This window comes from Staurois parvus, unplaced genomic scaffold (assembly GCF_062004578.1).
Source record: "Staurois parvus isolate SC_StPar_1 unplaced genomic scaffold, SC_StPar_1.0 ptg000287l, whole genome shotgun sequence".
Classification (NCBI taxonomy): Eukaryota; Metazoa; Chordata; class Amphibia; order Anura; family Ranidae; genus Staurois; species Staurois parvus.
This window is the reverse complement of record NW_028318083.1, coordinates 24933998-24949961: the sequence shown is the minus strand read 5'-3', so window position 1 is coordinate 24949961 and position 15964 is coordinate 24933998. Positions and strand designations below refer to the sequence as shown.

The 15964-nt window shown below is 40.6% G+C and overlaps 1 protein-coding gene across 2 annotated transcripts in view; it reads right to left on the bottom strand.

Moving 5' to 3' along the window:
• Positions 1-15964, bottom strand: part of SLC66A2 (solute carrier family 66 member 2) — a 150501-nt gene that overhangs the window by 126984 nt on the left and 7553 nt on the right. For both annotated transcript variants that reach the window (XM_089682334.1, XM_089682336.1), the window contains exon 2: positions 5864-6197. In XM_089682334.1, coding sequence (XP_089538460.1) covers positions 5864-6066 — 203 coding nt within the window. In that variant the 5' untranslated portion in view covers positions 6067-6197. The remainder of the gene's footprint in view (positions 1-5863; positions 6198-15964) is intronic.

Sequence of the window (15964 nt, the reverse complement as noted above, 5' to 3'; positions counted from 1 at the left end):
AAAACCTGGCAGAGGTTCTTACCTTTACCCTCCCTAAATCTTTGGGCAGACTTCTACTTAAAGCCACTACAGACAGAGCTGCCAGATATCAATAGGGCAAAGACTGTGATATAGAATTAATCAGGGTGGATAAAAATCAATGATAAAAAAAAAAAAAAAATAATCAGATTTTTTTTATTTAAATCAGATTTTTTTTAAATAAAATGATTTTTGAGGAAAATATATTACCATCCAAAGGTTATTCCATCATAAAATAAAAATTAGTTTTTTTAATTATGTAGAATAAGGCTGTATATGTTTAATTTTTTTGGTAAATGAATTCCATGAATCCATTCACAACGTCATGCTCTTCCAGAGGTTTTTGTAAGATTATTGGGCAGTTTCTCTGCCTACAAGATATTATCACAGATGCTTGGTTTACTTTTGCAGTTCTCAAAACTGAATTTGACTCAGCGGAGATCACATGCCTCTTCTTCACAGCAAAAATGTTATAACATGAACAGAGTTAAGAAAAAGACCTGAATCCTAACTTCTACAAACCTATGAATACAGAATCAACCCCTTCACTGCTAAGTTTCAAGAAGTTCAGTGAATATAATAGAAACAATATTTTTCTGATTGTTTGGAGTGGAATAGATCTGAACAAGAAGAAAGTGAAACTAAGGGCTCGTTCACACTAGGCTGTTTTGCCAACGCTTGCCAAACGCCCCTATAGCGTTTGGCAAGCGTTGGTCCGGTGTTTGCGGAGCGTTTTTAACGCTCGGCAAACGCTCCGCAAACGCCGCATGCGCGGTTTAGCGGAGGTTGCTAGGCGTTTGCCGAGCGTTAATAACGCCCCACAAACGCCTATAATGCATTTGAGTGGTGTTACCGCTCCGCAAACGCCCCGCAACCGCGTCGCAACCGCACCGCAAACACCGGCCGGGCGTTTGCAGAGCGGCACCATAGACGAGAATAGGAGGCTTCAAAGCCTCCTGACTCGACCAGAGGCGTCCGTTTTGCCGCGACGCGACGCAAACGCTCCTGTTAGAACAGCACCATGAGCTGTAATGTGCAGAATTGGCAGAGGCGTTTGGGAAGTGGTAAAAACGCTTCCCAAACGCCTCTCTGCCGCCTGCACACAAGGCTAGTGTGAACGTAGCCTAAGTGTGAGGAGGAAGGGGCTGACAGTCTAAGTTTCTTAAAATATATATGTTTTGTTTAGCCAAATTAGTTAACAAACATGGATGTTTGTTTACGCAAATAACATATGCTGGAATGTTATTTCAGTTGAATAAATCTATTTAAATTGTTATTAAGGTAATGATTATTATTTTTCTCCTTCCTAAGTACAACAGAAAAGTTGTCCAAATATGAATGATTAACCTATTAAACTGGGGATAAAAAAACTAATATGGAAAGTTGTTGTTCTAAAAATCTTCATCTACTTGCATATTAAAGTTATACCAGCAAGAATTAGTCTTTATGTAGAAAACTAGGATTTAAATCAAGCCTTACTGACTAGTGATTTAAATCGTGATTTAAATCAAATCCACCCTGGAATTAATATACCTGCCTTTATTTCATTTGATTTCATATCTATTTTTGGACTTTAATTGGGTTTTAATCAAAAACCAGAGAAAAAAAAAATCCAAGACACAAAAATTAAATACCAAAAGGGAATCAATGGCAAGGACAAAAAGAAAAGGGTACGAGTGAGAACATAAGGAAGGGGATGAGATTATCTATAATTGTCTATAACTGGCTTTGTCCTTTAACACCCACCTTATTAAAAAGCGTAGGCAGCCCATAGATGAATTGATTTCCTTTCTTTCTACCACAGGTGGAAGGAAAGGGGGGGGGGGGGGAAGAGGAAAAAAAAAAAAAAAAAAAAAAACACCTGACAGGCTGCTTGTACCCAAGTCGATGAAAGGATCAACTTGGGTAACAATCAGTCTGCCCATACATGGATCGAAGTTCGGCAGGTCCCTGCTAAACCGGCCGAATTTTGATCCATGTATGGCCGTCTTAAAATGCAGCTTCACTCTCTCAGTCAACATGAACTATTTTTAATCCTTCTGCTGCTAGCATTAGTAAACAGATAGTAAACTATATCATAATTACTTGTTTTAAACATTTATTCAGTTACTTTCTGGTTTCCATGCCTAGGCTAATTATGTCATACATCCCACCTGTCTTCAGGAGGGGAGGGAGGGTTCCCAGCTCAGCCTATGCCTGAGCTAAGGCCAGATAGATGCCAGGAAGTAAATGAAACATGAATCATTTGCCCATACACAAGGTGGCCACTTCCAGAAAAGTTAGGGGGGTGTTTTTAAAAATGATTTCTCAGCAAAATAAAGCACGGATACATGGATGGATGAGGGAGTTTGCTTTGAATATTAAAAATGAGCATTTTTACTTTGTGGTGCTCAGATGCAGTGCAGTTTCACGTTAAAGGATAAGTTCATCTTTGGGAACATGTTACATGTTCCACCTGTGTTTAGGGTGGAACATGTAACATGTTCCCATAGCCGCAGCTGTCGCCCCCCCTTCCCTCTGACAGATGTGGAGCACTGTGGTAGTTCATTCAAGCTTCCTGTCATAATATCTGCTTGCTCCTACATCCCATACGGCTAGCAGATATTCTGACAGGTCTGCAAGAGACCTGCATGGTATCAGTGATCTACTGATCTCTGGTACAATGCTTTCCAAGCTCCTTTGGACAAAAATAAGAATTGCTCATTTTTTTTTTATCTGCAAAAAAAGTGCATTTATTATTTTTATCTAAAAGGTGAGCTTATCCTTTAAGACAATGCAACTTGTGGAACACAAAAATTCATCTGTATAAAACTGGGCCAATGTCATATAGGTTTTAAAAGACTAGTATTTTGAAATGCAAGTTCCTATTGACCTCATGTTTAGAACTTCTTGGATACATTCAAGTGCTGCTCAGGCATGATATATCCATCACTGGGGAACAGCAGCTGAAAAATTCACACAGACATCCTACAGTACAGGTATACCTCGGTTTACAAACTACTCTGTTAACAAATGAAAATCCACTGAAAATAGTGCCTCGGTCTACAAACTTTTTACGAATTCTTTTTGCAATACAAAGTGTATGTCGGTGCCGATTTTTAAATGCAATTGCCGGCTTTTTTTCTTCTTCACTATAGCTCACCCTTCGGGTCTGGTTTGAATTTTGAGGGGAACTCCCACACCAGAATTAAAAAAAAAAAAAAAAAAAAAAAAAAAAAAAAAAAGCGTGGAGGTCCCCCCCAAAATGTATACCAGACTCTTACAGACTCTTATCCGAGCATGCAGTCCGGCAGGTCAGGAAAGGGGGGGGGGGGGGGGAATAGGAGACGAGAGAGCGCCCCCCCCCCATCCTGAACCATACCAGGCCACATGCCCTCAACATAGGGGGGTGCTTTGGGGCAGGGGGGCGGACATCGTAATTGATGTTGGATCTACTGCGGGAGACATTCTTTTATTTGTTTCTTTTAATAAAGGACTTGTCAAAAACCGTGTCCTGTCTTTTTTCACACTACACTTTTTGTTTTTTTGTGAATGAGTAGCAGGACCATGTACCCTAAACTCATTCACATGGGGGGGGGGGGGGGGACAGAATCTGGGGACCCCCCTTGTTAAAGCCCCCCCTGCCCCAAAGCACCCCCCCCCCCATGTTGAGGGTATGTGGCATGGTATGGTTCAGGAGGGGGGGGCGGGCGCTCACTCATCCCCCCTTTCCTGACCTGCTGGGCTATATGCTCGGATAAGTGTCTGGTAAGGATTTGGGAGGGGGACCCCCACGCCATATTTTTTTTTTTAAACTTAAAATCCATACCGGACCCGAAGTGATTGCTATGGATGGAAGGAGGGACCCCATGCCGTTTATTTATTTTTTTTAATTGCCGAAAATTCTTTTACATTCAGCTGTCAGTGGGGAACCCCGCTGAAACATTAACACATGGTTGTCACTACTAAAATACTGCATAACTCATAAAATAACTCATGCAGTATTTTCGTAGCGTTTACTTTTTTCTGACCTCCGGAACGGATTAATTGGTTTTCAATGCAGTCCTATGGGAAACGGCATTTAGGTTTCCAATTTTCGCTATACAAAAAGTCCCGCAGAACGAATTAAATTAGTAAACCGAGGTATGCCTGTACTTCTACTTCACATATCAAGCTGTGTTCACTATGCCAAATCACTTTCAGCCAAAACTTGGCAAAGGTGTACAAACTCACAACAATAAAATGCTATTTAGCAAATTTCAGCACTAGGTCAAGCTGACCCCTGTTCTGCAGTTTCAAAGTTCAATCCCAAAATGCTGGACAACAGGCTGGCTCATTGTTACTAGAATAAAAAAAAAAAAAAAACGCACACCAAAAATTACACCAGGTTCAGACAGCCCTTTGTTTCAGGGCCATTCCCTATGGTTACCACTAACTACTGTTAATTTTGACATTGAATTTCGATTTAGTTTTAGTCATAGACTTTTGACTAAAATTTCATTTTCGTTTTAGTTGTATTTTAGTCATCTGCAGTCATCTCCAGGCAGCCAGAGGGAGCCTGGGTCATTCATTCTAATCCACTGAATTTGCTAAATATTGGTTTACTTTTGTTAAAATATGACTTTTGTTTGATAGAGTACCTTTGGCCATTGTTTTTTCATTAATCTACATACGCACAGTACATGCACACTGAAAACAGCAGTTGAACCACAAATACCTAAGAACGCCACAAAGTGATTAGGGCCAATTTACACCATATGTGTTGAGCTGTCCCAACGCAAAAACATGACAATGTGTTAGTTCTCACCACTACATTGCTGTGGTTTGTGCTGAAAAAAAAATTGTTTGTGTGCAATACTTTTTGTCACTGCATTGGGCTGTTATGCAAACCACAGCATCTCAGTGCTGCCGTGCTCAATATAACTAAATGAATTGTCTCAAAGTTCTAAAAAGAAAAAAAAGAGAAAAAGTAGCCAGGGTGATTCACTGGGATTGGTGCTGTGGCACAGTATGTAGCCATGTGCATAAGGAGACAAGCTGGGCCTATGTACGTATGCAGTTAAGATCATTCCTGGAAGTACATCTTTAACGTGTTACTAAACCCACAACAGTAAAATCAGTCTGTATATGCAGTAAAGCATGCTTGTTATACTCACTGTGGAACCTAAGGGGTTAATCCTCTGCATTATTTAAAAAGGCCGTTTGATCCTTCCTACTCTGCCCCTCCTCTTGTTGAAATGACCACCTGATACAGACTGAATCTGTAGACACATGCTCAGTTTGGTGTGTATTGCTATAGAGGGTTTTTTTCTTCTTCTTGGGAGAGTGCATGTGATCAGAGCTAATCAGCACTGTCCAGACAGAGGTCAGGGGTTTCACATCCTCCTAGAGCAGAAAGAAAACTCCTCCTACAAGCTTTAACCAGTGCTCTGCCGAAGTCACAAGACCGCTCTCACTTCTGATGAGAAAATGTATTTAGCAGTTTATATTACGGTAACTAAAATAATTGCATTTCCATGTTGTGTGCACTGTGGGAGACCAGATATAGTGAATGCAGGGTCCTGGGTTTAGCATCACTTTAAATTGTTACTGGTTGTTATGGGTTACTACACGTTGGTTTAGACCTATCATTACAAACTGTACATTAACTAGTTTGTGTACTCTAACATTTCCCACCCATGATCTGATGATAGCAAAGAACAAAAAGTGACCAGGCTGGATTGTTCAGAGAACCAAGGCCCTATAGGAACCTGACAGAGAAGACCTAATCCTTGGGTTTCAGTGTATAATCTGAATACAACAGAACCCTCTGTAGTGTACTACCAGGAGAGTTTACTGTAACATGTGCAAAAGTGTGGTTACTTACCAAAACAATATTCGCAGTATATTGGCCACTAGTAGCATGAGACATACATAGACTGAGAAGCCCTCTGCATTCTGTGTTCTTCTAATGTCTCTGTACTGGGGTATGTATGGCACTATTCCCCCAAAGATCATAGCAGCTGATGCTCCCCAGGATATTAGTTGGTGCAAAGAAGCCATAAGCCAGTCGGCTCCTTCTTCATCCATCCTGGCTCAGGGTCACCTTGTCTCTCCTTTGGCTTTCTCCAGCTTTTCTTTCCCTGGCAGTGTCAATTAGGATTAGTACAGTGGGCCCAAGTTCCAAACATATGCTGGGATAGTATATCCCATTATAGTACCTGCAAGAAAAAGGAGACCTGGATAATTAGTTATGCCTTTCAAACACCAGGGGGCCTTGTATTAGAAATTAATTTGTAGAAAAGAGAATATTTGTCCTCCACATCCAACACCACATATTAAAAATATACTGTATATTATACACTCACTGGCCACTTTATTATGTACACCTGTTCAATTGCTTGGTAACACAAATTACTAATCAGCCAATCACATGGCAGAAACTCAATGCATTTAGGCATGTAGATGTGGTGAAGACGACTTGCTGAAGTTCAAACCTAGCATCAGAAGTGGGAAGAAAGGGATTTAAGTGACTTTGAACGTTGCATGGTTGTTGGTACCAGACGGGCTGGTCTGAGTATTTCAAAACCTGATGATCTACTGGGATTTTCAAGCACAACCATCTTTAGGGTTTAGAGAGAATGGCCCGAAAAAGAGAAAATATCCAGTGAGCGGCAGTTGTGTGGACGAAAATGCCACACAAAATGCCACAGAATTTGGCGCAAACAACATGAAAGCATGGATCCAATGGTGTGGGGGTTATTTTCTTGGCACTAGCAAGGTGTACCTTATAAAGTGGCCGGTGAGTGTATATAGGATCACCTAAGGACAAAAGTAGCAGTCCATAGTGCAGTGACTTTGCTTTTTTGTACCTGTCAAGCAGGGCAAACTTTCTGTATCACCTCAATAGGTGAAAATAATACAGCCTCTAAGGCTAGGTTCACATATGTGTGGGTGTTGCCGCTGCAGATCTGCACAAAAATCCACCCACGCAGAAGAATGCAGACCCGTGGGCAGGTGCCATTAATTCTAATGGCACGCCGCCCACACTGGAAATCGCAACCGCACTGGGAACAGAGGTTCCCGTGGAGGCTGCGTTTTCAGAAGAAGTGCAGGGACTTCTTCCCTGCGTGTCCCGGGGCATGGGAGACCATTCAAATGAATTGGCTCTCGTGCCCGCACAAAACGTGGCCCACAGGAACGCACATATGTGAACCAGGGGTAAGTGTATTATCCCGTAATTGGTTTAATCTAAACAATAGAAGAACATTTCTGACATACAGACAGTCAAAAGCAGCAGAGTCACAAGGGTCCTAACTGAAAGAAGGAACAAAAAGTATGTAAAAATGTTAAACCATGTGTAAATTATTATATCTATTCCATTTAATAGGTATGAATTTCCATGGATGGAATATTAGAACATTTCAAATTCCATCAAGTTCACGTCTCCCTTATATGAGGCACGCAACATGGGGCAATTTTGCTTGACATAAAGCTAAGCAAGACAAATGACAAACAGGGTAAGGGGCGAAGCCAACGCTTGGGAGCCTCTGCTAACATCTGGTCAAAGCCCAGTTATTAGTTTAGCATGGATTTTCTCTTAGTATATAGAGTCATGGCCAACAAATATTGGCACCACTGCATTTCTGTCAGATAATGCACCACTTTGCCCAGAAAATTGTTGCAATTACAAATATTTAGGAATTCTAATGTTTATTTCTTTTGTTTGTATTGATAAGACACAGAAAAGTGGAGAAACAAAAACCCAAATCTGCCATTCCACGCAAAACCCAAAAAATACTGACAATAGTTTTGGCCATGACTGTACACATCACATTTAGGTCACATAGGCTATAAATCACAAATATTATAAAAAAAAGAAAAGCAAACAAAATGAAAAAATCATCCCAGTCTATTTCTGTGTAATAACAATAACAAATTAATAATTATAATAAATGTAACAGGTACCATGACGTTTCACACTAATAAAAATCAAATAGCCGGGAATGAGAGCAATACTGGGGGTTGGGAGAACACCATCTGCTTCCACAGCCATAGTGAGGTTAGCTTACAAGGATACTGACCTACTAAACATGATCTGTTGTAATCATCTGACAACCACTCCTAGTGACCCTACATAGCTGCCGGAGCAACAAGACGAGCAAACACTGCACCAACACCAAGCATATGAACTCCTAAATGGCCAAGTTAAGAGATCAATATTGATTATAATCATTGGTGTTGATTTGGAGAGTGCAAAATCTGGTGCAGCTGTGCATAGTAGCCAATCAGCTTCTAACTTCAAGTTGTTCAATTAAGCGTTGACAATAAAACCTGAAAGCAGATTGATTTCTATGCAGAGCTGCACCAGATTTTGCACTTTCCAGTTTTAGTAAATCAAACCCATTGTATTGCAATATGCAGTAGAAAGAACTACACGCAAAACTGATTTCTTAAAAAAATATAAATTAAATCACTAGCAAACATTGTGATGGTATACAACACTAATTCAGAGTTTTTATCTGTAAGAAAAATATCATCATAAAAAGGTGAAGGACATATCTGTCAGATTTGACCACAAATTCTGTGGTCAGCTCCAATGGCAAAACATGCAAAGGAAGCTTTACAATCAGACGTAGGATCCTCCGGAATTTTAACTCAGTGAGTCAGGCATAAGGTCCCTCGAAATTTTAGCAGTCAGTGAGATATGGGGTCGCTTACAATTTAAGCAGACACAGGACAGGGTCCCTGGAATATTAGCAGACAATCAGATATAAAAAGGTCCTGTAGAATTTTAGCAGTCAACTAGACACAAGGTTCCTCAGAATTTTAGCTGCAAAAATCAGAGGTATCTCTGATTTGACTGCCAGTCATACATAAGGTCTCTTGGAATTTTAGCAGACAGTCATACATAGGGTTCCCCAGGATTTTAGCACGCAGTCATACATAAGGGTCCCCCAAAATTTTACCAGTCAGCTTACTGGATCTCTGACTTGCAATACTGAAAATACACCTGTTGGCAGATTAAGGTAGTGGCCTGAAGGAAACCACAAGAGAAAAGATCTGGGATATGGCTGGAGGACAAGAAGAGTAACATGCTTTCTCTTGACAGAAATTGTGGGAACTTAAGATTTGGCCTGAGCAGAGATGATCTACCTGCTAATTAAAAAAGGTTCTTCACCCTTCAAGCAAAATTTTAAATATCAGCAGCTACAAATACTGTATCTGCTGACTTTTAAAAAATAACACACACTTACCTTTCCCAGGATCCAGCAATGTCCTCACCCGATCTCAGCACTCTGCTGATCTTAGGGTCCAGGCGGCAGCATCTTAACTGTGGGCAACCGACTGACTCCTTGCGGCTTCACAGCAGGCTGCCCACTGTGCCTCATGAATGGCCTGTGATGTTACCCAAGAGGCTATTGGGGAAGGAAGGGGGCCGAAGTTCTGCTCAGATCCTTGGCGGGGGGGGGGGGGGGGGAGAACGGAGATGTCAGTGGGATGCCATGTGTACGAGTGTGACTAAAGCAGCCAAGACAACACTGTTTTGGAAATTTATGATGGGTGAAGACAGCAGACTAGGGGTAATACATGAAGTCTCTTCTCCCTATTAAATCTAACCAGAATTATCACACAGGCTCACTATACAATCTGACCGTACAACCAACCAACCAATCAGTATCCAATCAGGCAGGCATTGCACTATATGCTTGTTGGTAGCCCTAACAGATTAAAACATATGAGATGAGCTCAAAACTTATTGATTGATTACATAGGAAGCTTCCTGTGAATGTCTGAGCACTGCTCAGTGTGACTCAATTCTGTCACAGCCTGAACACAGTACTGAATAATGTTTGTGGCTGATGCTACATACAGTTTATACAGCCCTCACAGGGGATAAATCTGTTTGTAAAAAGCAAATTGTTTGGATCAACTATTGAAAGTCACAAGAAACATGGAGTTAGGCCCCGTCTATCATGCTGAGCCGCATTTTGCTGCATCCACCTCAGAGATGCATGCAGGCAGTCCACAGAAGTGGATGCAGACATAGTAGCCGCATGGACAAAGTTGCATGTCAAAAGTTGACCTGTAAAGCAGGTGCATGGATCTGAACGAAGACACTGTGTATGGGCTGATGTGCGCAGCTCTGAGGTGGATGCAGAAGCAGTAAAATGCAGTTCAAAACAGAAATTTAAAAAAAAAAAAAAAAAAAAAAAAAAAAAAACAGCACCATCTGAGCGCAGCATATAAGAACAACATGTTTACTCTAAAGTAGAAAACTCACAAGGAACACACTTGTATCAGGCATGTAGCAAGCTCACACAGTTGCAACCTGCGACTGGTCCTCTGTAAGGGTATACTAGTCCGTCTGGGCTGCACTGTTGGTTCCCAGGGCTCCCTGGCTGGCATGGATGCACAGATGACAGCTGATGACGTCAGAACCTGGTTGCAGAAACAGGAGTTGTGGCACAAGTTCTGAGCATACATGCTCCTTCATCAGACAGCATGATGAAGCTGCATGTATGCTCCGAATGCGTGGGGTCCACAGCCAGCACTCCTGGCTCCTTCCTCCTGGCCAGTGCTCCAAACAGCAAGCTGCTTGTTATGGGGGCACTGGTGAATGCTTGCTCCTGAGCCCCGCTCTATGCGTCCATAAGACACATAGATCCAGGGCTTAGCCCCACCCCGTTCTTTCCTCTTTGGCTCACTGGCTGTGATTGACAGCCGTGGGAGCCAATTGCTGCTGCTGCTCCTGCTGTGTCTCAGCCAACAAGCAGAGAGAGACCTGGGACAGCCGAGGCTCCAGTGCACATCGCTGGATGGAGAGCAAACCAAGGCAAGTATTAGGGGATGCTGCACACCGTAACATTTTTACCTTCATACATAGAATGCCTGAAAATGAAAAACCTTCAGCCTTTACAACCACTTTAATACTATATAGCAGAGAGAAAGTTCAGTACTGCAGCTGACCGGAAAAAACAAAAACAAACAAAACGTAAACAGCAATTTTAATTTTTCCTTTAACCACTTTCCCGAGGATTTACCCCCTTAATGGCCAGGCCTCTTTTTGCTACTCGGCACTGCACTAATTCAACTGATAATTGCACGGTCATGCAATGCTGTACCCAAACAAAATTTACGGCCTTTTTTCACACAAATAGAGCTTTCTTTCAGTGGTATTTGATCACCTGTGCGCTTTTTATATTTCGTGTTATAAACAAAAAAAGACCGAAAACTTTGAAGAAAAACTATATTTTTTACTGTCAGCTATAAAACATATATAGTAAACTCAAAGTTAGTTATAAATTTAGGCCAAAATGTATTCTGCTACATGTTTTTGGTAAAAAAAATCCCAATAAGTGTATATTGATTGCTTTGTGCGAAAGTTATAGCATCTACAAACTATGGTATAGATACTGCAATTTACGCCATTTGTTTTGCTAAACAGTGCTGCATTAGTTTAACTGACAATTGCACGGTCATGCAATAATGGTACATAAATGAAATTTATGTCCTTTTTTCACACAAATACAGATTTCTTTTGGTGGTATTTGATCACCTGTGCGCTTTTTATTTTTGGCGCTATAAACAAAAAAATTGAGAAATTTTTTTTTTTTAAACAATATCCAAAAAAACTAAACTTTCGTCATAAATTTAGGCCAAAATGTATTCTGCTACATGTTTTTTTGGTTAAAAAAAATCCTAATAAGTGTATATTGATTGCTTTGTGTGAAAGTTATAGTGTCTACAAACTATATACAGATAATGGAATTTACACAACTTTTACTTTCTGACTGCTTACCACATTTCTTGAGGTGTTAAAATACCAAGATAGTACAAACACCCTCAAATGACCCCTTTTCAGAAAGTAGACACCCTAAGCTATCTGCTGGGAGGCATATTGAGCCCATGGAAGATTTATTTCTTTTCCACAAGTTTCTGGAAAATGACAAACTTTTTTTTTTTTTTAAAACACAAAAGTTGTCATTGGGGATACAACATGTGAGACTTTTTGGGAGCCTAGCCACGTACAGGAGCCTGAAATCCAATGACCACTTTGAAAGTCTGAAGGTGCGCAACTTTCTCATTTCACTTCCTCACTACACATCACAGTTTCGGAGGCCCTGAAAAGTCAGGATAGCACCAAACCCCCCCAAATGACCTCTTTTTAGAAAGTAGACACCTCAAGGAATTTAAAAAGAGGCATGATGAGTATTTTGCAGATCTCATTTTTTCTCACAAGGTTTTGAAATATAAAAAAAAGAAAAGAAACATGTATTTGTTTTTTTTTCCATTTTCCAAAAACAAACGAGATCTGCAAAATACTCACCATGCTTATCAAATTCCTTGGGGTGTCTACTTTCCAAAAAGTGGTCATTTGGGGGGTTTGGTGCTATCCTGGCATTTCAGGGCCTCCGAAACTGTGATAAGTAGTCAAAGTGTAATGAGGAAATAAAGCCCTTTAAAAGCCTGAAGGTACCTATTGGATTTTGGGGTCCTGTACTGGGCTAGACTGCCAAAACGTCTCTCACATGTGGTACCCCCCATACTCGGAAGTAGCAGAATGTATTTTGGGGAGTAATTCCACATATACCCATGGCATGTGTGAGCAATAAATCAATTAAGTGACAATTTTGTGTAAAAAAACAAAAATTTTTGTTTGTCACTTTCCAAAAACTTGTGGTAAAAAAATTAATTCTTCTATTGATTCAACATGTCTCTCAGCAAATAGTTTAGGGTGTCTACTTTCCAAAAGGGGTCTTCGGGGGGGGGGGTCATTTTAAGCCCAGCATTAGAAGTTTATGCCACACACCACTCACTCTTCAAACCACCTGGAGAGCAAGCCTTTTCTGACACTTTTTGTTCACATGAAAAAAAAAATCAGTATTTTTTGCTAGGAAATTAATTTAAACCCCCAAACATTATATTTTTTTTAAAGCAAAACACCCTAGTGAATAAAACAACGATTTTTCAAATGCAATATTTTTTTTTTAAATACACTTTTTTTACTTTTAATGCACAAAAACACAATATATTGGCCAATAATTATTTGGTGAAATATAAAAGATGATGATGGTATGCTGAGTAAATAGATACCAAACATGACATGCTTTAAAACTGCACATGCCCCGTGCAACGTTTTAAAAGCCTTTACAAGCTACCATTTTAAATTTACAGAGAAGGTCTAGTATGAGAATTAAAATTAAAAATTAGTGAAGCGCTTGTATCACATGAATACAATCATGTATCTCCATATAGTGTAATTATAAATCAAAGTGACCACTATATATAATAAATGTGTGTTGACTCCCTCTAGTGAAAAGAAAAAATAGTGTCAACCAAAATAGCTAAATAACACACATTAGGAAACTAAATATATAGTGCATAAATCAAATATAATGAACAGAATATATATATACGTGAAAACAGAATATTGGCCACATACAATGGTGTCTAAATTATACATAAATGATATATGCCATAGGTGAACAAGACAATATCAAAGGTGAAAAAAATATTCCATGCATGTGACTGTGCTTTAAGCTGGAACACACACGTGATCTCCACTTCTAAGTGCAAGTACTCTCCTTCAAATGGCAGCAATGCCTGCTCACCTCCCTTCCTCGACCCACACAGGGCCTCAAAGCAGTTACCACCTCAGTGGTGTATTCCTCTGGCAGACTCCTTATTCCTCCTCCTCTCTTATGCAACTCATAAAAAGACAAGAAAGCCTTCCATAGTGTAGTAAATTTAATAGGCAAAGTTAAAAATTACAAAGTTTTCCACTCACATGCTCCTTTCCATAAAAAAGCGTTTTTCCCAGCCTGTGGGTAGATATGCATGCACCTGGGGGAATCCAATATGGCCACTGTGTCCGGACATACGTCACCAGGAAGTAGGTTTGTCTACTTCCTGGTGACGTATGTCCGGACACAGTGGCCATATTGGATTCCCCCAGGTGCATGCATATCTACCCACAGGCTGGGAAAAACGCTTTTTTATGGAAAGGAGCATGTGAGTGGAAAACTTTGTAATTTTTAACTTTGCCTATTAAATTTACTACACTATGGAAGGCTTTCTTGTCTTTTTATGAGTTGCATAAGAGAGGAGGAGGAATAAGGAGTCTGCCAGAGGAATACACCACTGAGGTGGTAACTGCTTTGAGGCCCTGTGTGGGTCGAGGAAGGGAGGTGAGCAGGCATTGCTGCCATTTGAAGGAGAGTACTTGCACTTAGAAGTGGAGATCACGTGTGTGTTCCAGCTTAAAGCACAGTCACATGCATGGAATATTTTTTTCACCTTTGATATTGTCTTGTTCACCTATGGCATATATCATTTATGTATAATTTAGACACCATTGTATGTGGCCAATATTCTGTTTTCACGTATATATATATTCTGTTCATTAGATTTGATTTATGCACTATATATTTAGTTTCCTAATGTGTGTTATTTAGCTATTTTGGTTGACACTATTTTTTCTTTTCACTAGAGGGAGTCAACACACATTTATTATATATAGTGGTCACTTTGATTTATAATTACACTATATGGAGATACATGATTGTATTCATGTGATACAAGCGCTTCACTAATTTTTAATTTTATTTTGCACTTATTGGTATCAGCTAAGTGACAGCAGCTGTATTTTGTCAATTATTCCCATGAGCGCAGGAGGATCCCTTATTATCTAGTATGAGAATTACTGCCGTTGATCTAATGTTTACGGCGATACCTCACATGCATGGTGCTGCATACCAGCACAGGGTCAACGCAGGGGCCGAATTTTGTGGAGCCGGTCAAATTCAGGGTCGCCCCGAGGACGACAGAGTGTATTGTCGTTGAAATGCATAAAACTAATACAATTGCAATTATTTTTTTTTTTTTTATAATGCCCATGTTGAGAGTTATGGCCCAAAAAAAAGGTAAATTCAGAAACCATAGGGGCTTTCCATGCGAATGGTCTGGCAACGTTTGAATTTGGGTTGGCGGCGATAAATTGTTATGCATATAAATTGCTTTGATCCACGATTAATGCATACAGAACTTCCCTGAAAAACAGCTCCAAAAAAATCAAGGGGAGTAGTTAAAGTTGCTGTTTCCACCTGATTCCGGGTTGGGCAGTGAATGGGGGAAGTATGGGTGCTGCAGAATTTTTTGGCTGCTAATCAAGATTTGCAAGCACATCCAGAAGGATACTAGGGGTTCTACGGGCCTGTGTGCAAATTCTTGGTGGTTGCAGGACAATACTTGTGCTCGCCATTGCACCAGCTTGCACTACACTTATGGGACTCGCCATGTCACTAAATGATACTGCAGTGCTAGTATGTGAAAGACCAGGATGTACTAAGCCACTGGTGCTTGCCAGTTCACCAAAAGGTAGCGCAGCACTAGTACTGGCACTCTGCTGCATTTGAGAGTCATCAAAATTTAAGTGCTAACAGAGATCAGGCCTAATTCTGTGAACACCGGTTTTGTGTGCAATGTATCAAGTGACCGTGACCTACTGACACTGCACTTGCTGGGGGAGAAGAGGGGGGTAAGCTTAGGGGCTAAACGCAGGTGCTGGTAGGTGCCGGGACTGATTCTGCTAACGCTGCGTTTTTGGGGACACTATACGAATGTGAACGTTGGTATAGTGCTGATCTGATCAGATATTGATCCGTTCAGACACTAAACTAGCAATGGAGGTTTATTGTGTATGAGCGTGTTCCTGGCAATCAAATGGTTAAATGGGATTACTGGTGTAATGACGGGCAATCTGACACTATCTGGAAGGTGCGTGAAATCCATGGGAGCGCAAATCACACAATTATATATATATGTATATATGTGTGATTTTGCGCATCCGTGCCGCCCTGTAGCAGTATTTCTGCTATAGGGCAGTCAGGAAGCGGTTTGTGATACGGCGCTGTGTTACTTTAGCTGACAATTGTGCGGTCATGCAACGCTGCACCAAAATGCCATTTGCGTCCTGTTTTCCCCC